This window comes from Myotis lucifugus, unplaced genomic scaffold (assembly GCF_000147115.1).
Source record: "Myotis lucifugus unplaced genomic scaffold, Myoluc2.0 scaffold_13, whole genome shotgun sequence".
Taxonomy (NCBI): domain Eukaryota; kingdom Metazoa; phylum Chordata; class Mammalia; order Chiroptera; family Vespertilionidae; genus Myotis; species Myotis lucifugus.
This window is the reverse complement of record NW_005871061.1, coordinates 1004227-1032053: the sequence shown is the minus strand read 5'-3', so window position 1 is coordinate 1032053 and position 27827 is coordinate 1004227. Positions and strand designations below refer to the sequence as shown.

General features: G+C 43.3%; 1 protein-coding gene and 1 pseudogene across 2 annotated transcripts in view; both read right to left on the bottom strand.

The window, feature by feature from the left end:
* Positions 1–766: 766 nt before the first annotated feature.
* LOC102425093 lies at positions 767–1066 on the bottom strand (annotated as a pseudogene).
* Positions 1067–22090: 21024 nt separating this feature from the next.
* TRMT2B (tRNA methyltransferase 2 homolog B) overlaps positions 22091–27827 on the bottom strand; it is a 53856-nt gene continuing 48119 nt past the window's right edge. For both annotated transcript variants that reach the window (XM_023750470.1, XM_023750471.1), the window contains one exon: positions 22091–22365. In XM_023750470.1, coding sequence (XP_023606238.1) covers positions 22239–22365 — 127 coding nt within the window. In that variant the 3' untranslated portion in view covers positions 22091–22238. The remainder of the gene's footprint in view (positions 22366–27827) is intronic.

The following is a 27827-nucleotide window of genomic DNA, read 5'->3' as shown; positions in this document are numbered from 1 at the left end:
ACTGTATGTTCTAAAGAGTTCAGCCTGACCTAAGGAAGAACTTGTAAAGATTCAAAGCCAAGTTCAAACAGGGAGATCCCAGGGATAGCAGATGTCTGTCAATGACACTGGGTAAGCCAAGAGTGATCATTCCCTGTGGGGGCAGCTGGCAGTGGTATTCTGCATATTTGTGCAATGTTTTAAAATCTTGAATATCATTTGTCCTTTATATATTGAAATCATATATTGAATATATATGGACTTTATATTATTCTATGTCATTTTATAGTAATTATTACTTACCAAGATTTTTTTTGTCTTGGAATGTTATATCTTACAGAAAAGCAAAGGTTTTTTTGTTTGTTTTTTAAATACAATGTGATTTATTTATAAATGAGAACAAATTAACAATGAACATTTTCAGAAGTTGAAAAAGGACACCAATAGTACTAAATACATAGCCTTTTAATTTTCTTCAAATTCGGAGTTTTAATTATATAAAGATGAGTAGTCAATTATGTAACCTAAAATATTTACTTATTAAACTATATTAATACTTTCAATAAACTATACAAAAAGATAATGAGACAAACATGTGCATTTATAGAATTGCATGTCAGTCAGCCAGATCCCTGTGAGGGAATTCCCAACACGACCTCATTCGTCTGTGAGGACACAGAGTAATTCTTGTTTAGATATACACATTCATTAACTTCTCCAGCCTGGTCAGCCCTCCACTGTTTGATGATTTCCTTCTGCTATGAATGTGCATGTCCAGTCGTCTGCTTCTTAGAGCAGACATTTACCTTCCTCATCCACCAGCCATTGGAGAAGGACTGGGGCCACGCAGATGATTAATTCGACCCATTCTTCTGGGAGGGTGTCCTGGGGGCCCTCTTCCATCATCATATCTGGAATCAGATGAGTTTCCATAGCCTCTTCCCTTTTTCACATCTTGCTGAAGCAGAGTTTTGAAAAACGAAACCACGAACTCAGCTATTCCCCAGAAGAAATCTGTTATCAAAGATAATCTCCATGGGGACTGATTCCTGCTGTCCCACACTTGTCTGTTCGTGATGTAAACCATCTTTTTTTTTTTTTTTTAGTTAAAATTTTATTTTTATTTTTTTAAATTGTTTTATTGCTTAAAGTATTACAAAGAGTATTATATATGTCTCCTTTTTTTTTCTCCCCTTTACCTCCCCCCAGCCTCCCATACCCCCCAGTGTCTTGTGTCCATTGGTTATGCTTATATGCATGCATACAAGTCCTCCGGTTGATCTCTTACCCACCCCACCCCCCAATCCTCCCCAGGCCTTCCCATCTTGATCCTCATTCTCCTCCTCCCGGGCGACGGAGCGGCCTCCAAAGTTTTTTTTTTTTTTTTATCAATTGCATTATAATCGAATCTATAACCATGCCACTTTAAGTTTTGTCATTTATAGACAGTCATTGTTTTACTCTTAGAAAAATTCATGAAAAGAAATCTGACTTATGCTAGATTACAGGTTTCTAAGCAGATAATATCTTTGTACTAACTAGATGAAGATTTATGGAACTCTAAGGAATAACTGAATTCATGAAAATACTGGCAAATAATCAAGATAAAAATGGTTGTGGGACTAAACAAACTGAGGATAATTATTATTCTTATGACTGTTTTAAATATTGCTGCATTTTAAATCTTTTCATTTTCCAAATAAAGCATTCTGCATTACTAGTATTATGAATGGCTCAATTAACAAGGTTATGGGGACTGATAAATTAGTAACATTCATTTCAGAGTGTGCTTCTGGGATACGAAGACTTCAAAGGCCACAACTTACAACCAGGAGATTTTTTGTCTATTGGGAAAGACATTAATTAAAGGCTCTCTCCAACAGTGTTGGAAAGGATCTTAACTTATCAGGAGCCTAACTGTGAATGGACAACTGCCCCTGTCTTTGACAACTGCCTCCATCTACATTGGAGATCAAAGACTTTTCAAACCTCAAGCCTCAGAAATAGACAGCCATCCTGAGACACCGACAGGCCTGTATATATTAATATTTCTTTTTCACTAATTTTTTGCAGTACCATTTGCTCTAAATTTAAAAAGAGAAACCATAAGAATATTACTGATAATACAAAAAGTTATGTTACATACAGTTATTATTAACAGTTGGACTATATACACAGGGTTTGAAAAAAACCTAAAGAACAAGTATTATTATTATTATTATTATTATTATTATTACTACTACTAGAGGCCCGGTGCATGAAAATTCATGCCCTGGAGGGGGGATCCCTCAGCCGGGTTTGCCCCCTCTCACAGTCCGGGATCCCTCAGGGGCAGGAGGTGACCCGGCGATCAGGGGAAGGTGACGCCCCATCACACCTCTGCTGCTGCCACTGCCAGCAGCACAAGCCTCGGCCGGCCCTGGATACCCGAGCCTCAGGTGGCCCTGGGTGACTGGGAAGACGCCATCTGAGGCTTGCCTGTGCCTCAGGCTGGCCCTGGGCAACTGGGCAGCCGCCATCCAAGGCTTGCCTGCATCTCGGACCGACCCTGGGCAGCTGGGGGGCTGAGGGGACTGGGGGACTCCAGAGGCAAGTGCCCCAGTGGGGCTAAGGGGACTGGGCACTGCCATTGCGTGGCTGTAGGCGCCTGCATCTTTGAGGGCAGGGCAGTCAATTAGCATATTCCCTCCTTATTGGCTGTGGGCGCCGCCGTCTTTGCAACACCATGAGGGTCAATTAGCATATTCCCTCTTTATTAGATAGGATTAGCAGCAGTAGCAACATTTTTTTTTAATTTCACCCTTTTATTTTTTAAATCTTTATTGTGGAGAATATTATAGATATCCCCTTTATCACCCCATGGCTCCCCTCCAACCTATTCCTGCCCCACCCCAGGCCTTCACCACCCTATTGTCTGTGTCCATAGGTAATGCACAAATGCATATAAGATCTTTGGTTAATCTCTTCTCCGCCCGCTGGTCCCCCTTCCCTCTGAGATTTGTCAGTCTGTTCCATGTTTCCATGCCTTTGATGCTATTTTATTCATTAGTTTATTTTGTACATTATATTTCTTATTCATTTATTTTGATTTTAGATTCAAAGATATGTATTTATAGCCTTTTTATTGTTCATATTTTTAATCTTTTCTCCTCCTCCTCCTCCTCCTCCTCCTCCTCCTCCTCCTTCTTCTTCTTCTTCTTCTTCTTCTTCTTCTTCTTCTTCTTTCTCCTTCTCCTTCTCCTTCTCCTTCTCCTTCTCCTTCTTCTTCTTCTTCTTCCCTTCCCCTTCTCCGTCCCCTTCCCCTTCCCCTTCCCCTTCCCTTTCCCCTTCTCTTTCTCCTTCCTATTCCTATTCCTATTCCTATTCCTAAACAATACCCTTCAACACTTTATGTAATACTGGCTTGGTGATGATGAACTCCTTTAGCTTTTTCTTGTCTGTGAAGCTCTTTATCTGACCTTCAATTCTGAATGATAGCTTTGCTGAGTAATGTAATCTCGGTTGTAGGTTCTTGCTATTCATCACTTTGAATATTTCTTGCCACTACCTTCTGGCCCGCAAAGTTTCTGTTGAGAAATCAGCTGACAGTCGTATGGGTGCTCCCTTGTAAGTAACTAATGCTTTTCTCTTGCTGCTTTTAAGATTCTCTCTTTGTCTTTTGCCCTTGGCATTTTAATTATGATGTGTCTTGATGTGGGTCTCTTTGGTTTCCTCTTGTTTGGTACTCTTTACACTTCTTGGACTTGTAAGTCTATTTCTTTAACCAGGTAGGGAAAGTTTTCTGTCACTATTTCTTCAAACAGGTTTTCAATATCTTGCTCTCTCTCTTCTCCTTCCTGCACCCCCATAATATGAATGTTCATATGTTTGAAGGCTCCTTACACTATTTTCATATTTTTTTTCTGTTTGCTCTTGTGATTGGGTGTTTTTTGGTTCCTCATAGCCAAATTGTTGATTTGATGCTCAAGCCACAAGTTTGATATGCTTGCTTTACTCTACTGTTGAATCCCTGTAAATTATTCTTTATTTTGGTTAGTATATGCTTAATTTCTGATGATCCTTTTTCATGTCTTTGAAATTCTCGCTAAGATTCTTTAAGTCTCACTAAGTCCCTTGAAGGTCTCATTAAAATCCTTGAGCAAACTTATAATCATTGTTTTGAACTCTGTATCCAGTAGTTTGCTCATTTCCATTTCTTTCATTTGTGACATGTTTCTTTGTCTCCACATTTTGGTTGTTTCCCTGTGTTTGTTTCTATGTGTTAGGTAGATCTTCTATGTCTCCCAGACTTGGTAGAGTGGCCTTGTGTTATAGGTGTCCTGTAGGTCTCAGTGGCTCAGCCTCCCAGTCACATGCACTGGGCCCTCTAGGTGTAGCCCTGTGTGGGCAGTGTGCATAGTCTTGTTGTAATTGAGCCTTGATGGCTGTTGGCATCACTGGAAGGAATCGACCTCTAGGCCAACTAGCTTTGAGGACCAGCTGTGACTATAGCAATAGACCTGCTGTGCAGGAGATACCCCTATGGAGCAGCACTTGCTTCAGTGGGGTTTTGGTGCTCACTGAGTCTGCTCCTTGAGTGTGTCACTTATGAATGTGTAGAGTTATAATCCAGTATGGTCTGAAGCTGTCCAGTTGCACTGGCTCTAGGACCTCCAGAAAGGTGCAAAGTCAGCCACTGTCTTGGACCACCCAGCATGAGCTACCGAGCTATCTGCAGATATATATTTGTATTGTGCTTGGAAGTGCCCAGATGAGGCCCAGCTGTGAAGCAAGGCAGGCTGGTGCTAGTGCTGGGTCTTGGGGTTCTTGATAGGTTTGGGGCATGCTGATGCCTGCTGCTGCTTGTTTGAGAGATGTTAGAAAAGTCTGAGCAAGGACAGGCCATTCATATGAAAAGCCATTGCAAACAGCTTTGGTGGGGCTGCAAATCGGATGGGGCAGGGTCTCAGGGAATCATCAGGGTAGAGCAAACAGTATGGGTCACCCTGATAGAAACTCAGATATGGCTGCCAGTCAGCTCTGTGACAAGGGAGGTCCCATCACAGGAACAATGACCCCTGTGACCACCCCTAACTTTCATCCACCGGGGCCAGGGGGAGGGAGAAAGCCACCCCCGAGTTCCTGCTCTGATGCCAGACAATCCAATTCCCCCCCTATATATTCCTGGACCCCCCAAAGGCACTGGAGTTCAGAGGAAGTGGGACCATACAAGAACTGCCTGGGGCTCCAGCCACCTCCACGTCACTCTGCCAGAGTCCCTGCTATTTTTTTACAGCCTGATGTTACAGAGACTTCTCTTCCCAGCTCTGGAATCTTGGGCTGGGATTCTGGTGTGGGGCTTGGACCTTTTGCGTCTCATGAGAGGCCTCTGTATCTGAGATATCCTTCTGATTGAAAAAAAAATGCCACAGGTGGGTGTCAGACCAGCCTATTCCATGCCTCTTCCCCTCCTACCAATCTTGATATACTCTCTTTACTTCTCTTGTTGTGGGACTTTCATTAAGCCAGCTTTAAGGCGGTTTTGAATGATGGTTATTCTGAACTTTACTTGTAATTTTGATGTGGTTGTGGGAGGTGGCTAGTACCAGCTTTTATCTACACCGCCATCTTGGTTCTTCCAACAGCAACATTAATGTGTAGGTATCTTGGGCTTGTCGGTGTCTCAGGATGGCTGTCTATTTCTGATGTTTGGGCTTTTCATCCTTGAAAAGTCTTTGATCTTCACTGTAGATGAAAGCAAGTGTTAGAGATAGGGGCAGATGTCCATTTGTGGTTAGGTACCTAATAGGGTCCTTTCCAACAATGTTGGAGAGTCTCTAACTGATGTATTTTCCAATGAAAAAAAATCTCCTGGATGTAAGTCATAGTCATTGAATCCTTCATCTCTGGGGAGCACATGCTGAAATAAAAGTTACTAATTTATCAGTCCCTATAAATTGGTTAATGAGTCCTTGATAATGATGCAGAATATCTCCTTTTAGTTTTCCTTATATTTGGAAAACAAAAAGATTTAAAATGCAGCAATATTTAAAACAGAGTCATAAGCATAATAATTATCCTCAGTTCATTTAGTCCCATCACCAATATTTTTATTTATCCTGATTGTTTGCTAATATTTTCATTAATTCAGTTACCCCTTAGAGTTCTATATATCATCATCTAGGACAAAGATATGACCTGCTTAGGAACCTGTAATTTAGAGCAAGTCAGAGTCCTTTTCATGGATCTTTCTAAAGATGTAGTGTATTAATTCACTATAGCTAAGATTTGGAAACAACCTAAGTTCCCATCAACAGGTGAGTGGATTAAAAAACTGTGGTACATATACACAATGGAATACTGCACTGATGTAAAAAAGAAAGAACTCTTACCATTTGCAACAGCATGGATGTACCTGGAGAACATTATGCTAAGTGAAATAAGCCAGTCGGAGAAAGATAAATATCACATGATATTACTCATTTATGGAATATAATGAACAACATAAACTGATGAACAAAAACAGATCCAGAGACAGAGAAGCATCGATCAGACCGTCAAACCTCAGAGGGAAGGTAGGGGAGGGTGGAAGTAAGGGGGAGAAATCAACCAAAGGACTTGTATGCATGCATATAAGCATAACAAATGGACACAGACAGTAAGGGGGTGAGGGCATGTGCTGGGGGGCGGGAGCAGGTGGAAGAGGTCAATGGGGGGAAAAGGGGACATATGTAATACTTTTTAAAATAAAGAATTTAAATAAAAATAAAGATGTAACATATTTGTAAATGTATTAGAATAGAACAATGTCTATAAATAACAAAACTTAAATTGGAATGATTATAGATTTGATTATAATGCAATTGATAAAAATTTTGCTTTTCTGTAAGATATTTAATCTTTGTATGCCAATAAAAGATTACACCCTAGTAATGCCTTCAGGAGGCTGAAAAAGCACCACATAATACAGTACACAGATGAACACGTATCACATACAAATCATACATATAAAGACCATACACAAGAGAATAACTCACTTTTTTCTTTTCCTTAAAAATACATCTCCATATTTTATATGATCAAAACTATATAATTTATTTCAAACTTAATTAGAATTTCTAACATTTAGAAACTTGAATTTCCAATGATAAACAAAAAAGTAAGCAACCAGTATTCCCTAGATTGATTTTTATAAATACATTTCATAATCTTTGGCAACATAGGTTTCTCTATTGGCACACACACTTTTAAGCAAAACACCTGTAACAAAGCATTAGACATGAACAATTCCAAATTTACTTGACAGCCCCTCTGCAATAAAAGCCAAAAGCAGCCCAGCTGGTGTGGTTCAGTGGTTGAACATCAAGCTGTGAACCAAGAGAGGTCATGGTTTGATTTGTGGTCAGGGCACATGCTGGGGTTGCAGGCTCGATCCCCAGTAGGGGGCGTGCAGGAGGAAGCTGATCATATGCATACAATGATTATTCTCTCTCATCATTGATGTTTCTATCTCTCTCTCCCTCTCCCTTCCTCTCTGAAATCAATAAAAATATTTTTATATTTATATAAAAACCCTGGGTGTAACATCACGACCGAGACTTGACCAACCGGAAGGAAGTCAGTCCTGCAGGGGTTGTCTTGGAAATGGCTGCACCCTCCCCAAGCTGTTTCCCACGAGGGCGGTGAGGTTTCAGGCAGGAACCCGCCCTCGGAGCGTGGACGCACTGAGTCCTGGGTCCTCTTAACCACAGCTGCGCCCTCCCCGAGCTGTTTCTGGTAAGGGCAAGGTTTGAGGCAGGAACCGGCTTTTGGAGCATGGATGCACTGAGTCCTGGGTCGCGTAGCCAAGGGCTGGGTCCGCCCCGAGCTGTTTCCTGGGAGGGTGAGGTTTGAGGCAAGAACCAGCCCTCAGAGTGTGGAGGCATATGTTTATAAAGTTTTAATACATTATATTAGAGGTCGTGATAGTACTGTTTTACCCACAGCATCTATAGGAATTGCTGCAAATTTACTTCTCAGTGGAAGCACCGTTCATTCCCAATATAAATTACCCATTCCACTAAATGAAACTTCAATTTCTAGACTCGATATAAACAGTGAAGTTGCTAAAACTATTAAAAAGGCCCAACTTCTCTTATTGATGAATGCACCATAGCATCCAGTTATGCTATAAACGCCATAGACCAGTGATGGCGAACCTATGACACGCGTGTCAGAGGTGACACACGAACTCATTTTTTTGGTTGATTTTTCTTTGTTAAATGGCATTTAAATATATAAAATAAATATCAAAAATATAAGTCTTTGTTTTACTATGGTTGCAAATATCAAAAAATTTCTATATGTGACACGGCACCAGAGTTAAGTTAGGGTTTTTCAAAATGCTGACACACCGAGCTCAAAACGTTCACCATCACTGCCATAGACAGATTACTAAGAAAAATTTGAATGTTGTATTTGGTGGGAAAGTTCTCCTTCTTGGAGGGGATTTTCGACAGTGTCTCAGTATTGTACTGCATGCTATGCGATTGGCCATAGTACAAACGAGTTTAAAGTACTGCAATGTTTGGGGATGTTTCAGAAAGTTGTCTCTTACAACAATATGAGATCAGAGGATTCTGCTTATAGTGAATGGTTAGTAAAACTTGGAGATGGCAAACTTGATAGCAGTTTTCATTTAGGAATGGATATTATTGAAATCCCCTGTGAAGTGATTTGTAATGGATCTATTATTGAAGCTACCTTTGGAAATACTATATCTATAAATAATATTAAAATGTATCTAAACATGCAATTCTTTGTCCATGAAATGAGCACGTTCAAAAAGTAAATGAAAGATACCTTTCAGCATTTCGTATAATACTGGTTTAGTGGTGATGAACTCCTTTAGCTTTTCCTTATCTGTGAAGCTCTTTATCTGACCTTCAATTCTGAATGATAGCTTTGCTGGATAAAGTAATCTTGGTTGTAGGTTCTTGGTATTCATCACTTTGAATATCTCTTGCCATTCCCTTCTGGCCTGCAAAGTTTCTGTTGAGAAATCAGCTGACAGTCGTACAACAAACATGCATCTATCAACAAGTGAATCTAAGAATCAAGTGAATAAATAATCTGATGTACAGAATGAACTGGTGATTATAATGAATCAGGGACATAGAAAGGGAATGGACTGACTATTCTTGGGGGGGAAAGGGGAGTGGGAGATGCGGGAAGAGACTGGACAAAAATCGTGCACCTATGGATGAGGACAGTGGGTGGGGAGTGAGGGCGGAGGGTGGGGCGGGAACTGGGAGGAGGGGAGTTATGGGGGGGAAAAAAGAGGAACAAATGTAATCTGAACAATAAAGATTTAATTAAAAAAAAGTAAATGAAGAAATTTTGGATATACTTGATGGAGATTTTAACACATATTTGAGTGATGATTCCATTGATTCCACAGTGCTGAAAAGGAAAATTTTCCCATCAAATTTCTTAATGGTATTACTCCTTTGGGAATGCCATGTCATAAATTAAAATTGAAAGTGGGTACAATCATCATGCTATTGAGAAATCTTAATAGTAAATGGGGTCTTTGTAATGGTACCAGATTTATTATCAAAAGATTACGACCTAACATTACCGAAGCTGAAGTATTAACAGGATCTGCAGAGGGAGAGGTTGTTCTGATTCCAAGAATTGATTTGTCCCCATCTGACACTGGCCTCCCATTTAAATTGATTCGACGATGGTTTCCCGTGATGCCAGCATTTGTAATAACTATTAATAAATCACAATGACAAACTCTAGACAGAGTAGGCATGTTCCTACCTGAACCCGTTTTCGCACATAGTCAGTTATATGTTGCTTTCTCTCGACTTTGAAGAGCATGTGACATTCAAGTTAAAGTTCTAAATACTTCAGTACAAGGGAAATTAGTCAAGCACTCTGAAAGTGTTTTCACTCTTAATGTGGTATACAGGGAGATATTAGAATAAGTTTAATCACTTTATCAGTCATTGTTTATATCACTGTTGTTCTTATATCATGTTTTTGTTGTTTTCATATCATGTTTTTGTTGTTTTCATATCATGTTTTTGCTGTTTTCATATCATGTTTTTGTCGTTTTATATCATGCCTCTCTTGTTATATCCTTTTGTTACTGTTTATTTATTAATAAATTTATATATTATTTTCATATAAATTTTACTAATTTCCTTTCATCTCTCACACTTCTATTATAGAGAAAGGGCAAATAGCAATATTAAAATATTTCTGCTAATTAATTCCCTTTTAATGTGCACAAATTTCGTGCACCAGGCTACTAGTTTTTTAATAAAAATAATAAAAAGGCAAAAGCAGGTGAACCCAATACTTGTTTAGCAATCAATATTTTATTATTTCATGTTGTTTTGAAATATCTAGATATTCAATAATGTTTATTAAAATTACTAATTTAGAAAGGAATAGCTGAAATAAGTTAAATTGATTTATTGATGTATGGCTAAGGTTTTGTTTTTGTTTTGTTTTTTAACCTCAACAATTGGGTTGCCACCCAAATGTTGATGATGACAAATCCATTCACGATTTTTGGAATGTTTTCTACCATTTGGATACTTTTTTTTCTATTTTTTCTTGGTTAACAGACAGCACATAACTTAGAGTAGCCTCTGAGAGTCATAAAGGTTTGGATATATGTCCATTTCCCTTGGTAATGGTAAAACAGGTCTAGCTGTAATATCAGCTAAATAATTTCTTTTTGCTTCCATGGTGGCAGCTTGAGAATGTCCTGAAGTTTTGATAATTGCCAATTGTTTAAATTTCCGTATAACATCTAATAATAATGCAACTTGTTTTCCATTGTTTATGGGCTGTCTTAGAAAATGAAGATGACTTGCTTCTTCCACAACATTCTAAAGTTGTGAGCTTCACTAAAGGCATATCTGCTACCAATATAAATATTGGCTATTCAATCTTTGGCCAATTGATAAGCCTGAGTTAGAACAATTAGGCTTGTTGGGCAGATTTTATTTAGGTAAATAAGAACCTAAATAATGTTCACTATGGAAGTTATTTCATATCCAGCTCAGTAACATTCTTGTTTATCCTTTAAAGATCCATCTGTAAACCAATTAATTAAGTCAGCAAAGAGTTTTCTATTAACCATTCCTAGGAATAAGAAGGTGGTCATTTGGCAAAATGCAATCCTGGAGGTCTTTATTCTGCAAAGAAAGTAGCAGAGTTGCTGGGTTAATACTGTTACATCCAGTTTAAGTGCAATTAGGTGCAGAAGACAAGAGCTGGTTGGCTGACAGAAGTGTTGAATGTGATGAGAATTCAGTGGACATTTAATAGGATGAGGAACATACAGTAAACAGAGGAGAGCCCATACTATCTTTGGTTTGTTTGTTTGTATCACAGCAGAAATGGCTGTCATTCAGGGAGGGTGGCCTTTGGATACTGAGTCCAGTTGGTAACTATAATAGCCTATAGCAGCGGTTCTCAACCTGTGGGTCGCGACCCCTTTGGCAGTATAACGACCCTTTCACAGGGGCCGCCTAAGACCATCCTGCATATCAGATATTTACATTACGATTCATAACAGTAGCAACATTACAGTTATGAAGTAGCAACGAAAATAATTTTATGGTTGGGTCACAACATGAGGAACTGTATTTAAAGGGCCAGAAGGTTGAGAACCACTGGCCTATAGGCTTATGATGATCTATATTTTTTAGTTAAAATTTCTAATAATCAATGTGTCACAGAGTGGAAGCTTTAGATTATTCTTTAGAGGTTTTATAGCTTGTTACCTTTTTGGATTCCAATGAATTGGATCAGGTCAATTTGATTTTAATAAGACATAAAGAGGCTGAGTCATTAATGAAAAAACTGAAACCCAGTTGTGACAATATCCAGTCAAACCAAGGAATCTTCTAAGCTGCTTTCTTGTGTTTTTTTGTTTGTTTGTTTTGATGGTTCGTTGGTTTGTTTGTTTGGAAAAGATAGGATTCCTCAGAATTTTTCAGGGTGACTTAGTAGCTTATCTTTGTATATTAGATAACCTGAGGTAAACATAATCAGAACTTGTTCTTTGATATCCATGCCCCTTTATAGCTAGCTGTTGTAATAGGTATATTGTGTTCTTTTGGGAGTCTAGTAATTTTCTAGAGTCTAAAACTAAATCACCCACATATAGGGTTAGAGTGGAATCTCTAGGAAATTTAACATCATTTAAACCAGCTTTTAGTATCTAAGACAATAGGTGGGACTCTTTGTACATCCCTGGGGCATTACTGTCCAAGTAAACTTGTAATCTTCCCAGATGAAAGCAAGAAGATATTGTCTTTCTACTGAAATGCTGAAAAAGGCACTACATAATTTTATTATTGAAAAATATTGGCAGTCACAGGAATGACTAATAATAAGGAATGTGTATTTGGAACCAGAGGATGTCTAGAAATAACTAGCTTATTTATAGCTCTGAGACTTTGTGCAAATCTCCATCTTTTTCCATTTGGTTTCTTTACTGAAAGGATAGGAAAATTACAGGGGCTCATACATGGAATTATAAGCTTCCCCCCTTTTTTATTTAATCCTCACCCGAGGATGTTTTTCCATTGATTTTTAGGTAGAGTGGAAGAGAGAGGGAAAGACAGAGAGAAACATCAATGTGAGAGAAACATATGGATTGGTTGCCTCCTGCACTCGCCCCGACCTAGGCCCGGGCCAGGGAAGAGGCTGCAAACCAAGGTACATATCCGTGACCGCAATAGAACCTGGGACCTTTCAGTCCTCAGGCCAACGCTCTATCCACTGAACCAAACTGGCTAGGGCTATTAGCCCCCCTTTTAATGGTAATTTTAATTTCTCCTAAACTATTAATAAGGAGAAGGGGAAACACTTTCTCATAGTCCTCAGACTTGATCCTGTTTTTGTTTTTCTAAATCCGATTTCAGTTTCCTATAATCCTTAAAGTGGATAGACTTCTCTACAGGAGTTTTCCTGTGAACCTTATTTAGTAGTTCTGTTGGCTTTGCTCCCAGAAACCAGTAGGTATATTAATTGGAATAGGTTAAAATAGCCAGGGTTGCATGTTCTAACAGTTAAATTTCTTTGTGGACCCATCAAGGTCCTGGGGAAAATTAGGAACAATTGCTGGTTCATGTCTCACTAAGACCAGATTTTTTCCAAAGGAAGCTGTTAGAATTCTTATTCTCATTTTCCTTTAAGTCTGTAGGGAGTAGTAGGGAAGGAGATAGAAGGGGAAAGAAGAAGGGAGGGGAAGTGGAAGTCCAGACATGGAAGCTCAGAGAGCAAAGGATATAGTGGAGGAGGTATAGAAGGCAGAGGAATGGGTTGTAGACATTTATTAGCTTCAGGAGAGTTCAGAGGTAGTCTCTAAAATTTCTTAATTTCTTTTTTAAAAAAGATTTTATCTGTGTTTCTCCTAAAACCTTCTAATTTCCAAATCATGATACGCTTCCCATTCATTCAGTTTAATTTTAGAGCTGGAATTTTTTTTTATTAAATCTTTATTGTTCAGATTATTACATTTGTTCCTCTTTTTTTTCCCCCCGTAACTCCCCTCCTTCCAGCTCCCACCCCACCCTCAGCCCTCACTCCCCACCCACTGTCCTCATCCATAGGTGCACGATTTTTGTCCAATCTCTTCCCGCATCTCCCACACCCCTTTTCCCCCCAAGAATAGTCAGTCCATTCCCTTTCTATGTTCCTGATTCTATTATAATCACCAGTTCATTCTGTACATCAGATTATTTATTCACTTGATTCTTAGATTCACTTGTTGATAGATGCATATTTGTTGTTCACAATTTGTATCTTTACCTTTCTCTTCTTCCTCTTCTTAAAGGATACCTTTCAGCATTTCATATAATACTGGTTTGGTGGTGATGAACTCCTTTAGCTTTTCCTTATCTGTGAAGCTCTTTATCTGACCTTCAATTCTGAATGATAGCTTTGCTGGATAAAGTAATCTTGGTTGTAGGTTCTTGGTATTCAGCACTTTGAATATTTCTTGCCACTCCCTTCTGGCCTGCAAAGTTTCTGTTGAGAAATCAGCTGACAGTCGTATGGGTATTCCCTTGTAGGTAACTGAGTTTCTTTCTCTTGCTGCTTTTAAGATTCTCTCTTTGTCTTTTGCTCTTGGTATTTTAATTATGATGTGTCTTGGTGTGGTCCTCTTTGGATTCCTTTTGTTTGGGGTTCTCTGCGCTTCCTGGACCTGTAAGTCTATTTCTTTCACTAGGTGGGGGAAGTTTTCTGTCATTATTTCTTCAAATAGGTTTTCAATATCTTGCTGTCTCTCATCTTCTGGTACCCCTATAATTCTGATATTAGTGCGTTTGAAGCTGTCCCAGAGGCTCCTTACACTATCTTCGTATTTTCGGGTTCTTCTTTCATTTTGCTTTTCCAGTTGGGTGTTTCTCGCTTCTTCGCATTTCAAATCTTTGACTTGATTCTTGCACTCCTCTGGTCTGCTATTGGGAGTCTATAATATTCTTTATTTCAGTCAGTGTATGCTTACTTTCTAGATGGTCCTTTATCACACCATCGAGGGTCTCATTAGATTTCCTGTACAACTCATCAAGTTTATCGACAGACTCTAGAAGCCTCTTGAGAGACCTCAAAAGTGTGGTTCTGAACTCAATATCCTCCCTTGATAGTTTTGTCCTGTTTCTTTGTCTCCGCATTTTTTACGCTTTCTTGGTGCACCCCCTAGTGGTCTTTGTGCGCAGTCTTGTTGTAGTTAAGCCTTGATTGTTGTAGTTAATACTAGAGGGATTTTACCTCCCGGCCGACTGGCTGTGAGAATCAGCTGTGTTTGCAGTGGGAGAACTTCTGTCCTCTAGGGAGGTGCTAATCTAGCCTTTGCCTGAGGCTATCCGGCAAATGGCTCTGTGCAGGGCTTGGGCGGGGCGGGTCCCACGGGATCAACAGGGCGGAGGAGGGAGCAGTTATGGCTGCTCTCAGTCCGTCCCCAGGGGCTCTGCCTCTCTGTCCCAGCAACCGCTGCAAACCTCGGAGGGACCAAAGCCAGACAGTCCCGCTTCTCCCATTTGAGTCTGGGTCCCTAGAGACTCGCCCGGATCTGGAGCTCAGAGTCTGAGGCTCCGTCAGGATTGAAACAGACAACCACACCCTCAGCCACCAGCCCGCGCAGCGCGCACTCCGCACCTTAGTATTTTACTTCAGCACTGCGCCTCCTCTGATTCTCGGTTCCTCCTAGTTGTAGAACTTCCACTCAGCCAGCCTTCCTGTGGTTCTGGATGATGTCCGTTCCATCTTTTAGTTGTATTTTTGAAGTGGTTGTTCGAGGCAGCAAACTCCGGCGTTAACCTATGCCGCCATCTTGGTTTCTCCTAGAGCTGGAATTTTTCTAATTTTTGCATGTAAAAAAATAATTTATGCACCCAAAAACAACTGCATTTTAGCCATTTCATGTTGATATTTTCTAGTTAAATCTTCCCATTTCTGTAAAGCACTTGCAAGTAAAAGTCTTCCTACCAGGAGTATGAGGGCTTAGGCCTGGGAGATTTTGACCTTGGAAGTGTAATTTCCTATGCTAATTTTATATATATTCTGCATAGTCTGAGCAAATTTCCTAGGGGTGTTATTGGGTTGAAGTGTGCTGCTTATGGGTTGAGCTCCACGAGGCTCTCACCCCTTGAGTCACAATCAGCTCTCTTTTGTGAGTCGGTTTCTCTCCTTGGCTCTCTAGCCATGAGGATTCAGAGCAATAGGTGAGCAACCTTTATAAGGCATTTCCCTATGAGGTTCCTGCATGTCGTGAAGAATGACTTCTGACACTTCCACAGGGATTCTTAGTTGCCTAAAAACACCGGAGATTTGGGTTGGAGAGAGGAGGTGCCCCTTATCTTAGGAGCTGATGAGTTCAACTCTCATTTATATGGCGAAGGTTTTATGTTCAGACTCTCAGAAAGCAATTCCAGTGGAAAAGCCAAAGTTAAAAGCCAGCCACCCATTTTTCCTCTTGTCTTGTTTTAGCCTGTTTTATGTCAACCCTTAACCTTAATTCTACCTTGAGGATTAAAGAAAAAACAAACACAACTCAAATAAAGTCAGATCCTCTACCACAAGCAAGGGAAGGTCCTGGATCCAAGAGACAACTCACCCAAGTTCACCCAATGTGGCAGCATCTGGCGGGCTCGATGGGCCCTTTGCTGGATCCCAGGACCAGGTCTGGGTCTGAGGGGTGGTCCTAAGTGAGCTTCTTTGCAATCCTGTTGCACTACACTAAGTAAATGTCAATGTAAGAAACATTCAGACCTGTAAAGAATTTTTGTTAAGTTTATTTGAGCCAAACTGTGGACAATTGCCAGGAAGCAAAATCTCAACACATTGAGGTAATGCTCCAGAGAACGGCAGTTTTGCACCTTATTTTATGCATTACAATCCAAAGAGAAGACATAACTGGGTTACATGAAATTCATTGGTGATAGATTAGGAAGGCAGGAGATAGCAAAGCAGGGGGAAACCTCTGGGATTGGATAAAAAGTAAAATGATATATTTTTTATATGGGTGCATATAGGAAAGGTAATAGTCAACAATTAACACAATAAAAATAACAAAGATTATTTCTAGTCTCTGCTATGGTACATTGGTTGTGCCCTGAGGGGTCTGTGAAAAGGGAATGTACTCTGACATTCCAAAGGTATGTTATCTATAACTAGAGGCCCGGTACATGAAATGCGTACACAGGTAGGGTCCCTAGGCCTGGCCAATGATCAGGGCCGATCAGGGCTTTCCTTCCCCCGGCTGCCAGCTGCTGGCTGAGGCCTTCCTTCGTTCCGCATCGCCCCCTGGTGGTCAGCGCACATCATAGTGATGAGTCGAACTCCGAGGGGAACAATTTGCATATTAGCCTTTTATTATATAAGACTAGTGGCCCGGTGCACGAAATTCGTGCACAGGAGGAGGGTGTCCCTCAGCCCAGCCTGCACCCTCTCCAATCTCGGACCCTTTGGGGTTTGTCGACTGCTGGTTTAGGCCTGATCCCAGGATGTCCAACTGCCAGGATCGGGCCTAAACCAGCAGTTGGACATCCCTTTCACAATCCTGGACCTCTGTCTCCTAACCACTCACCTGTGTGCCTGCCTGATTGCCCCTAACTGCTTCAGCCTGCCAGCCTGATCGCCCCCTAACAGCTCCCCTGCTGGCCTGATTGACGCCTAACTACTCCCCTGACGCCTAACTACTCCCCAACTGCCCTCCCCTGCTGGCCAGATCACCCCCAAGGCTTTTATTAGTATAGATATGACCCTTCACAGAAAATTTCACTAACCCTGCTTTACAATAAGGGATTGACGACTGAATCATTGGGGCCAGGCACCAAGATTTCCTTTCTTTGAATAGTGGAGGGAATAATTATCTTGTCTTTAAATTGCCCTGAACATCAAATAAGATAATGACTTAGAAAACCATAAAAGCACCATATAAAGACAACTGTCTTTTTCATATACTGAAAAGACAATAAAGTGGTAAAATGAAAAACACTATTTTTATTCTCCCCCTTCCTTCCTTTACAGCCTTTATTTAAACTTTGAAATTTAGAAAAATTTCACTCCTATTTTCATTTCTTTACATTCAATATTATTTTGTATTAGTTTCAGGTTTTATATTAGTTACAGAATAGTGGTTAGACAACCATATACTTTACAAAGTGTTCCCCGATATTTCCAGTACCCACCTGGCTTCATACCATCATTACAACACTGTTGACTCTATTCCCTATTTAAGTGACAATAGGTTTACAGGTTCCTTCCAATCTTTCTTTTGTGTTGCTCGACCTTCCTTTTCTTTCTCATGTCTTCCCTTATTTTCTTTATATAGTATCTCAATTGGCCCTCAAAGCTCAGTGAAGGCACTGGGACACGCTTAACACATTTTACAGACCAGGAAACTGAGGCCAATTCCAGTTGGCTATGGAACTGGACTCTTCGAGCAAGGAGCCCTCACAGCTGGCTCTCCGCCTTTCCTAAGGGACAGCCAGGGCAAACAGAACAAACCTCCCCATGAGGCTTCCAAGCCTCATTCTCCAGCACCTCTTCATCATGGATGCTCCACATTCTTTCCTCTCCCCCGCCCCACCCCCATTCTTTACTGCCCCCCTTCTGGGAAGCAGGTGGTAGGCTTGCACTCACTGTGCAAGTGTGCACCCCCATGGGGTGGGCCAGAACTGGGGGCGGGGCGGGCGCAGGCTTAGTTTTGGGGCCAAGGCGGGCAGCGGGAGTCCTGGCCTCTCAAGTGTACAGGCCGCGGGGAGGCCTGGTCAGCAACCGGGAGCTTCATCAAACCGCCGCAGTGGGGTACCCAGCATGGGGCACTCCTCCACTGAGGTGGTGCCACCCCTCCACCCCGCCTCAGGGCTGCGAGTCTGTGCCCCTCCACCTGGGCGTCCTTCCACGCCTGCAGTCATCCCTGCAGTCATCGCCTCTTGTTTCCTGCCTATTGGGGCCAATACAGAACCTCACTCTCTGCAGGCGAGGCAGATCCCTGCCCGCCAGCACCCTGCCCAGGCCTGAGCCCCCTCGAGTGCACCCCACCTTGGCGCCGCTCTGCGCTCCTTGGGCCGCCCGCCTGCTGGCCAGCTGCTTCCCCCAAGCCATGGCGCTTGCCCAGGATCGCCCATCAGGCGGAGCCTGTGCGCGCGCCTGCAGACCCCATGGCCACGGCTCCTGGCAGGGGCTTTGCAAAGGTTCCTCTACCTTCAAGCTCTCTCCTCAGACCCCGGGGAGCTTGGCTCCCTCGGCCCAGCCCTTCCGTGGCTCCCTGCAGTCCCGCTCTACTCAGCTCTCTGGCCACCCACCTGTCAGGAAGCTGCCTGGAGCCTTGCTGCGGGCAGTGTGGTTCTGGGGCAGGGGCTGGGGTGTGGGGAGCAGCTCCAGGAAAGTTTAGTAAACCCCAGGCCCCCAGCCCCTCCTTGAGCGGAGCCCAGGGCAGGCTGGGGGCCTGGGTCCAAACACTGCAGCTGCGGAGGCCCTGCCCACCCAGGGCCTCACACAGGGGTCCCAGCTGGCATTGGGGCTTATACGGCTTGTTTGTGCCGTCAAGCCCACTGCTGCTCAGGGCCCCACACAGGGGTCCCGGCTGGCGTTGGGGCTTAGGTGCCACACGGGGCCGGATGGCAGCTCAAGCTGGCCCGGCTGGGGGCGTGGCTTAGGTGGCTCGTTCGCACCGCCAAGCCCCCCGCCACTCAGGGCCCCACACAGGGGTCCCGGCTGGCGTTGGGGCTTAGGTGCCACACGGGGCCGGATGGCAGCTCGAGCTGACCCTCCCTGCCTGCAGTATGCAAATTAGCCGCCATCTTGGCTGGCAATTAATTTGCATATCTCGCTGATTAGCCAATGGGAAGGGTAGTGAAGTTACGGTTAATTACCATGTTTCTCTATTATTAGATAGGATAATAAAAGCATTATATGCTAATTAGACTGGAGTCCTTCCGGAGGAAGCCGGGGCTGTGAGGGCAGGGTGCCGAGGCAGATGCAGCCTCCATGGCAGTGGGGCTGAGCCCCTTGCATAAATTTCATGCATTGAGCCTCTAGTCATAGATAATAGGCTCAGTTAAGATTGACTTTTGTCAGGAAAGATTCTAGCCTAGGACATGACTACTTGCCATAAGCTTCTTTTAGTTAAGAAGTTTTAATTTCAGACCATCGTTTGTCATTACTTTAGGTCTCTGAGCTTGTAAGGCTGTCAGGCAGGCCTCTGAGCTTGTCAGGTTAGCATGTGGCCCCTTTTCATCCACAGATGGAATCAGCTGATTGAAAACTTCTAAGTCTGAACATAATAAGTATATTTCATTTCAACTGTGCTTTTGCCCTTGCATTAATTGGTAAGCTCTAAGAGAGCTTCAATTGGTTCATGACTGCACTTTATGGGCATGCCATTTTAAAATACTTCCCTCAAAAAAATGACGATGACCCTGTAAATTATAAATTGGCAATGTGATTTTGAAGGTGAAGGGTTGAAAGACTTAAATCTCAGCAAATGCCATTCATCCTTTTCTCCCTTCCAACCCCAAAACAATCAAACACCCTATCCCAGGGTTCTCAACACTGGCTGCACATTGAAATCACCAAGGAAACTTCAAAAATTGCCAATACCCAAAGACTGTGATTATTTCATTGGCCTGGGGTGTGTGGCCAGGGTTTTGGAAGTTTTAAAAGATCCCTAGGGGATTTTAACGTGCAAACAAGTTTGGGAACCATAGCCCTAATTGGAGGATCATAACCCTTGCTGCACATTCCAAGCACCTTGGGGGATCTTTTAACAATTTAGATGTTTGGGCCGCACCCCAGACCAATTAAATCAGAATATCTGGAAGTAGGGCCAAGCCCCAGTAACCAGGATTTTTTTTAAACTTCCCACAGGAGTCCAATGTTCAGCCAAAACTGGGAACCACTGCCATAGGTGAAAATCCCGAACTTCAATAAAGGCAAAATCTGTCCTCAGAGTTTCAGCAACTTGAACATGAACCTAATGAGAAGACAGTTCTGGAAGACAGGTAGGAAGCATGCTGAGGACAAACCCTTAGAGCAGTGGTTCTCAACCTTGGCTGCACATTAGAATCACCTGGGAATCTTTTTAAAATCCTGATTTCTGGGCCTCACCCTCCGGAAATTCTGTTTCTTTGTTACTAATGTTGTGGCCCCACCCCATAACAAAGAAACAGAATTTCCGGAGGATGAGGCCCAGAAATCAGGATTTTAAAAAGATTCCAGGTGATTCTAATGTGCAGCCAAGGTTGAGAACCACTGTTCTAGAAGCCTCAAAGCCTAGAAAACCCAAAGGACTGAAGCTCTCCTGAGTTCATGCAGTCACTCTGCAATCACGTTATAGCTTACTCTGCTATGGGGGTAGTATGTTCTCTCTTCCTGCAACCAGCGCTGAAAGAGAGAATGTGGGGGTTCATGAAATCTTGAGAACTCGACGAGGGTTAAGGAAGAATGAAAAATGAGACTGAGACAGAAATAGAGGAAAAAGCTGGGCCTGGGTGTGGTGTCTACCCTCTGATAGATGAACAGAGCAACCAACACCGGAAGTTTAATTTATACTCGAAGTAACAGGAAGTTACATCATATCTGGGTAGGCCTTGAGTTTCTGGCGACATAGTGAGATCCACCCCCTAGCACCTGGGCTGGAAAGGTCAGACTGAGTGGTGTCCTTGCCTCTTGGCTAGGACCGCCTCCAGGACTTGGCTTTGCCTGCATCCTGGGTTCAGCCGACATATTTAAAAACGCCCAATGTGCTTGCCAATAGCCCCCCACACTCTGCTTTTTGAAAAAAGCTAGACTTGTTTCTAGCCCTAATTCTTAGTAACTCAAGAACACAGAACATCCTATATACTAAAAGCCTAGGTGGCATCACGCCCTTGTGCAACACCCTCGCACAATGTCTTCACAAGATGGCTGCGCACACAGCGGAGGCAGGGCCCGGTGGCCACTCCCATGGCTCTGTGCGGCACAGAGGAGGCCGGTCCCGTGTCTCCACCACCTAATGTGGAGGAGGCGGGTCCCGGAAGAGGAGGCGAGTTGCAGCAGGGGAGGGCAGTTGTGGGCGATCGGGTCGGCAGGGGAGGGCAGTTGGGGGTGATCAGGCCAGCAGGGGAGCAGTTAGGCATCAATCAGGCTGGCAGGGGAGCGGTTAGGGGGGGCGATCAGGCTGGCAGGCAGAAGAGATTAGGGGCAATCAGGCAGGCAGGCAGGTGAGCAGTTAGGAGCCAGTAGTCCCGGATTGTGAGAGAAATGTCCGAATGCCGGTTTAGGCCTGATCCCGCAGTTGGACATCCCCCGAGGGGTCCCAGATTGGAGAGGGTGCAGGCCAGGTTGAGGGACACCCCTCCACACCGTGCACAAATTTCGTGCACCCGGCCTCTAGTATCTAATAAAATCTCTGGGCAAATACAGAGACCTGAGACAATGTGACATTATTATAAGCTGCTGAGGAAAGCTCATTTGCACCACACCACAGGCAGTTTCAGACCAAGGAGCCAGGACAGGCTGACAACAACAGGAACAGTCCAGATCCAGGGCCAAGGAGTGGTCACAGCAAACAAACACACATGAAAATAAGGGAAGCTGAAAACAAAAGTAATAAATCTGGCTCATGTAGGAAGGTTTACTATATTCTTCCTACTCATGATCCAAAGATTGGTTTCCCCAGTAACGCTCTCAGGATCTGCAATGTAACAATATGCCAAACCTGAAAGCTAATGAAATTTCAGCCTTAATGAAGAGCCCACCATCTTATAGGAGGCTTCTTATCGAGTAAAGAGGAACACCAGCTCACAGTGTAGGGTGTGGGGGAACAGATCCACAGGCACAGCTTGTCTCAGGACAAAAGGCTTGCCGAGAAGCTTCTTAGCAGAGTTTGGGGGACAACACAGCCTGTAGAACAAGATGTTAATATCAGTTCCTAGAAACCAAGGAGAACTTCTAGCAACACAATTTCTTACATTTTAAGCTCTGCCTCTGTGTTCCCACAGTCCTTTGTGTTTTTCTCTATAACAGCATCTATCATATTTAATGTAACTACCTGTTTTTTTTTAAGCCAACTTCCTCACTGGAGTCTAATCTTTTTGAGGTAAAAATGAGGCAAAAACTGCTTAGTATTCATCTCTATGTTCCCAGTATGTGACACAGACTTGGAGTTCAATGGTGAATGGAGCAAGGGACCTAGGTCATATACTTTTCTGTATGATTTGCACACAATAGGTAATAAATATGACTGAATTAAATTATTCTATTGAAATGTTTCAAAGTAGATTACTTTTCCCCTTACTTCAAAGTCAGTCAAGTAAAAACTGAAAACAGCAATTCACCTATAAATTCACCATTCAGAGAAGGATAAACACTGTTAACATTTCAGAATATACCTTTCCAAAACTGTATACTTAAATTGGTTTCTTAAAATGGAGTCACACTGTATATATTGTACATATTCCTTTACAACCAGTTTCTTCAGTTAATAATACATCATAATCATCTTTAAAAAAAAAATCCTCACCTGAGGATATGTTCTTACTAGAGGCCCGGTGCACAAAAATTTGTGCACTCAGGAGGGTCCCTCAGCCCAGCCTGTGCACTCTTGCAGTCTGGGACCCCTCGGGTAATGACCACCTGCTGGCTAAGGCCCGCTCCCCAGGGGATTGGGCCTAAGCTGGCAGTCAGACATCCCTCTGGCAGCCCGGGAGCCCTCAGGGGATGTCCACTTGCCAGCGGGGAGCAGGCCTAGCTGCAGTCGGACATCCTTAGCGCTGCTGAGGAGGCAGGAGAGGCTCCCACCACCACCGCTATACTGGCAGCCATCACCCTAGCTTGTGGCTGAGCAGAGCTCCCCCTGTGGGAGCACACTGACAACCAGGGAGCAGCTCCGGCATTGAGCGTCTGCCCCCTGGTGGTCAGTGTGTGTCATGGTGACCAGTGATTCCCAGTCGCTCTGCTGTTAGGGTCAATTTGCATATTACCCTTTTATTATATAGGATAGAGGCCTGGTGCATGGGTGGGGGCTGGCTGGTTTGCCCTGAAGGGAGTCCCGGATCGGGTGGGGGTCCCGCTGGGGTGCCTGGCCAGCCTGGGTGAGGGGCTGATAGCTGTTTGCAGGCTGGCCACACCCCCTTCAGGGAGGGGGGTCCTGCTGGGGTGCCTGGCCAGCCTGGGTGAGTGGCTGATAGCTGTTTGCAGGCTGGCCACAGCCCCTTCAGGGTTGGGGTCCCTGCTGGGGTGCCTGGCCAGCCTGGGTGAGGGGCTGATGGCTGTTTGCAGTCTGGCTACAGCCCCTTCGGAGGCGGGGTCACCCCTGGGGTGCCTGGCCAGCCCGGGTGAGGGGCTGATGGCTGTTTGCAGGCTGGCCAAGCCCCCAGCGAGGACCCTTACCCCATGAGGGTGTGGCCAGCCTGGGTGAGGGGCTGATGGCTGTTTGCAGGCTGGCTACAGCCCCTTCGGGGGGGGGGGGTAACCCCTGGGGTGCCTGGCCAGTCTGGGTGAGGGGATGATGGCTGTTTTCAGGCTGGCCACAGCCCCTTCAGGATGGGAGTCCCCACTGGGGTGCCTGGCCATCCTGGGTGAGGGGCTGAGGGCCATTTTCAGGCTGGCCACACCCCCTTCAGGGTGGGGGGTCCTGCTGGGGTGCCTGGCCAGTCTGGGTGAGGGGCTGATGGCTCTTTGCAGGTTGGCTACAGCCCCTTCAGGGTGGGGGTCCCCCCTGGGGTGCCTGGCCAGCCTGGGTGAGGGGCTAATGGCTGTTTGAAGGCTGGCCACAGCCCCTTCAGGGTAGGGGTCCCCGCTGGGGTGCCTGGCCAGCCTGGGTGAGGGGCTGATAGCTGTTTGCAGGCTGGCCAAGCCCCCCAGCAGGGACCCTCACCCCATGAGGGTGTGGCCAGCCTGGGTGAGGGGCTGATGGCTGTTTGCAGGCTGGTCACAGCCCCCAGCCACCCAAGCTCCCAGTGGAGGCTGGCTGGAAGCAGGTATCTGGGATTTATTTAGCTTCTATAATTGAAACTTTGTTGCCTTTTACAGAGGCCACAGCCTGCCAGAGCAGGCGGGAAGCTTGGCTTTCTCCATCACCGGGGCAACCAAGCTTCCTGCTTGCTCCAGGTCCATGGCTGCCGGCCGCCATCTTGGTTGGGTTAATTTGCATACAGTCGCTCTGATTGGCTGGTGGGTGTGGCTTGGGTGTAGCAAAGGTACGGTCAATTAGCATCTTTGTCTTTTATTAGTGTAGATTGTTTTAGAGAGAGAGGGAGAGAGAAGCATCAATGTGTGAGAGAAACATCGATTAGTTGCCTCTCATACACGCCCCAACCAGGGTCAAACCCACAGTCCAGGTATGTGCCCTGACTGGGAATTGAACTGGCAACCTTTTAGTGTATGGGATGATGCTCCAACCAAATGAGCTACCTGGCCAGTGCCATCCTGAGTACTTCTTCACTATATTATTATGTGTAAAGCTACCTCACTTTTTTTGGCTATATGTTATTTCATTAAGTAAACTGAATACAATCTAGTTATCTAGTTCCTTGCTATTGGAAATTTAAGCTGTTTCTAACTTGGCTATTTCAAAAGGTCACTTCATAAATATTCTAGTTATATCTTTGCATACATTTTTAGTTATTTAATGGAACTGCTGAGTTGAAGGGGCTGTATGTTTTTAAGGCCCTAAGACATATACCGTTAATTTGTTCCAAAAAAGGGTATACCAATTTACAATCAAACCATAAAGCAGAAGAGTTATTTCCCTGGCTAACACTCAATAGTTTAAATATCACTGTCCCATTAAAATCAGAATCAAGTTTGTTTAAGGTTGTTTCTATAAATGTTAATGTTATTAACAACTGCTATGAACAACTGTTGCTTTTATAATGTTATTAACGAATATTTCCTCAGTAAATTTAATTTTAAACATGAACTCTAAGGTAAAATTTGGACATTAGTTAATAATAATGTAGCAATAATTTTATCAAATGTACAGCACAACTCATGATGTTAAAATCGGGGAACTATTGGCAGAGTGGGGTGAATATCTGGTAACTCTGTATTTTCTGCTTAACTTTTCTGCATACCTAAAACTGCTCTAAAAATAAAGCCTACTGATTTAAGAAAGTAAAAACATATCAGGAACAAGACAAGACTTTCACTATCACTCCTACAATAGAACATTTTTTATCCAATGTAATCAGAGGGAAAAGTATTGGAAGAAAATAAACAAAACTGTTTTTATATGGTGATCATATGACCAGCTTCCAAGAAAATCCAAGAGAATAAACTGGAAAACAAATAAAACTAATACGAGAAAGGTAGCTGAACATAAGATTGATAATAGTCAGTTAGAAAATGCCACGAAAAAGGTCCCATACATAATAGCAATAAAAACTTTACAATATCTTCTATTAACCTTAAGAAAAAAGACCTATGTTGGAAAAAATGTGTGTGTGTGTGTGTGTGTGTGTATCTTTAAAATTACATAAACCTGAGTAACTGAAGACACATACCACATACCTGGACAGAAAAAAATACTGTAAAGATTTCAATTCTCCCTAAATTAATTAATAAATTCAGTATTCTTCTAATCACAATCCCAAAAGGTTATTTTTGATAAGTTGATTCTACTACAGCTCTGTTAGAAAACACATAGACGAGGAATGTCGACATGAGAGATCCTCTTGGCCTCTCCCCTTGAAATTTCAACTAGTTATCCAACAAAGAAATTCAACAAAGAAATCCCTGCTCAATACAGACACATGCCTGAGAGACCTGTGCATTGAAACATTTGAAGGTGGGAAACGGAATAAATAGGAAGAGGACAAGAGGAAAAGCGGAAGTGGCCTACAGATGCAGCCCTGGAGAGGGGAGAAAACTGGTAGTAGCAGGTGCTTCCTTTGGCTAAGAGGAACAGAGAGATGCGGGGGGCATCCAGCAGGGCAAGCTGAGCAGTGTCTGAGCCAGAAAATGCCTGACAAAGCATAGGGTTCTGCTGTGCAGCTCTCCACTGTGAACCAGGAGGTGGTGTTTCAGACCATGAAATGGAACCACAGAGCCCTGCCACCGCTTGGACTCCCAAAACACCTCCCATTGCCCTTGGAGTTAGGTCGAGGAGCATATTGTCTGTAAATCAAGACCTATTGCAGTAGATCCGCTGTTTCCCTTTGTGGGGTGCTTGGGGTAGCACCTTACAGAAGTCAAGGGTCGCTATTACAGTGAGGGCAAAACAAATCCCACCCCCAAACAGTGCAGCTGTACTGTCTTAAAGAATCCTAGGTCAAGTTTGGGAGATTACAGAGGTAAAAAAAAAATAATAATAACGTGATTCAGCGCCATCTACTGGAAAACAGTAAAAAACCTCTTCAGAGAAAGCTGCTAGATAGAAGGCCATTAATAGACAGATATACATTCCTAGGCAAAGAAGAACATCAAATACCATGAATAACCATGGTAATGAAGATGATCAGAAATAAAATGAGAAATCACCAGAAAGCAAGTTGGAACACATGGAAATATGTGATATACATGACAGATATTTCCAGACCGCAGTTCTGAAAATATGCAAAAAGATGCGAGAAAATACAGACAGGCAATTCAATGCATTCAGAAAACAAATCAGCCTGGCAGGCGTGAGTGTGTACACAGTTGGATTCCTGGTCAGGGCAAATGCCTGGGTTAGGGGCTTCATCCCCAGTGTGAGGCATGCAGGAGGCAGCCAATCAATGATTCTCTCTCATCAGTGATGTTTCTATCTCTCACTTCCTCTCCCTTCCTCTCAGAAATTGATAAAAAGTATTTTTTAAAAAAAGAAAACCAATCAATAAAGAAAACAAGTACTAGTACTTTACCAAAAAGATTGAAAATTTTAAAAAGAACCAATCAGAAATCATATAAATGAAGCATGCAATTAAGGCAATTAAGAGTGAACTACTGAGGCCCGGCTGGTGTGGTTCAGTGCAGTGAGCATCGTCCCAAGGACTAAGAGGTCTTGGGTTCAATTCCCAGTCAGGGCCCATGCCCGGGTTGTGGGCTCAATCCCCAGTAGGGGGCATGCAGGAGGCAGCTGATCAATGATTCTCTCTCATCATTGATGTTTCTAGCTCCCTCTCCCTTTCTCTTTATCTAAAAATCAATAAAAACATATTTTAAAATATTTTTTTAAAAAAGAGTGAACTACTGAGCATAAAAAACAGAGCCAACCAGATGGAGGAAAGAATTAGTGATAACAAGGACAGAAATCTAGAAATGACGCAGAGAGAAGAGAGAGACCTGGGCATAAAGAAAAATGAAAGAGCTCAAGAGAACCATCTGACTCCATCAGAAAAAGCAATCTCTTATATAAAAGGCCTGTAGCCATCACACCGTGATGC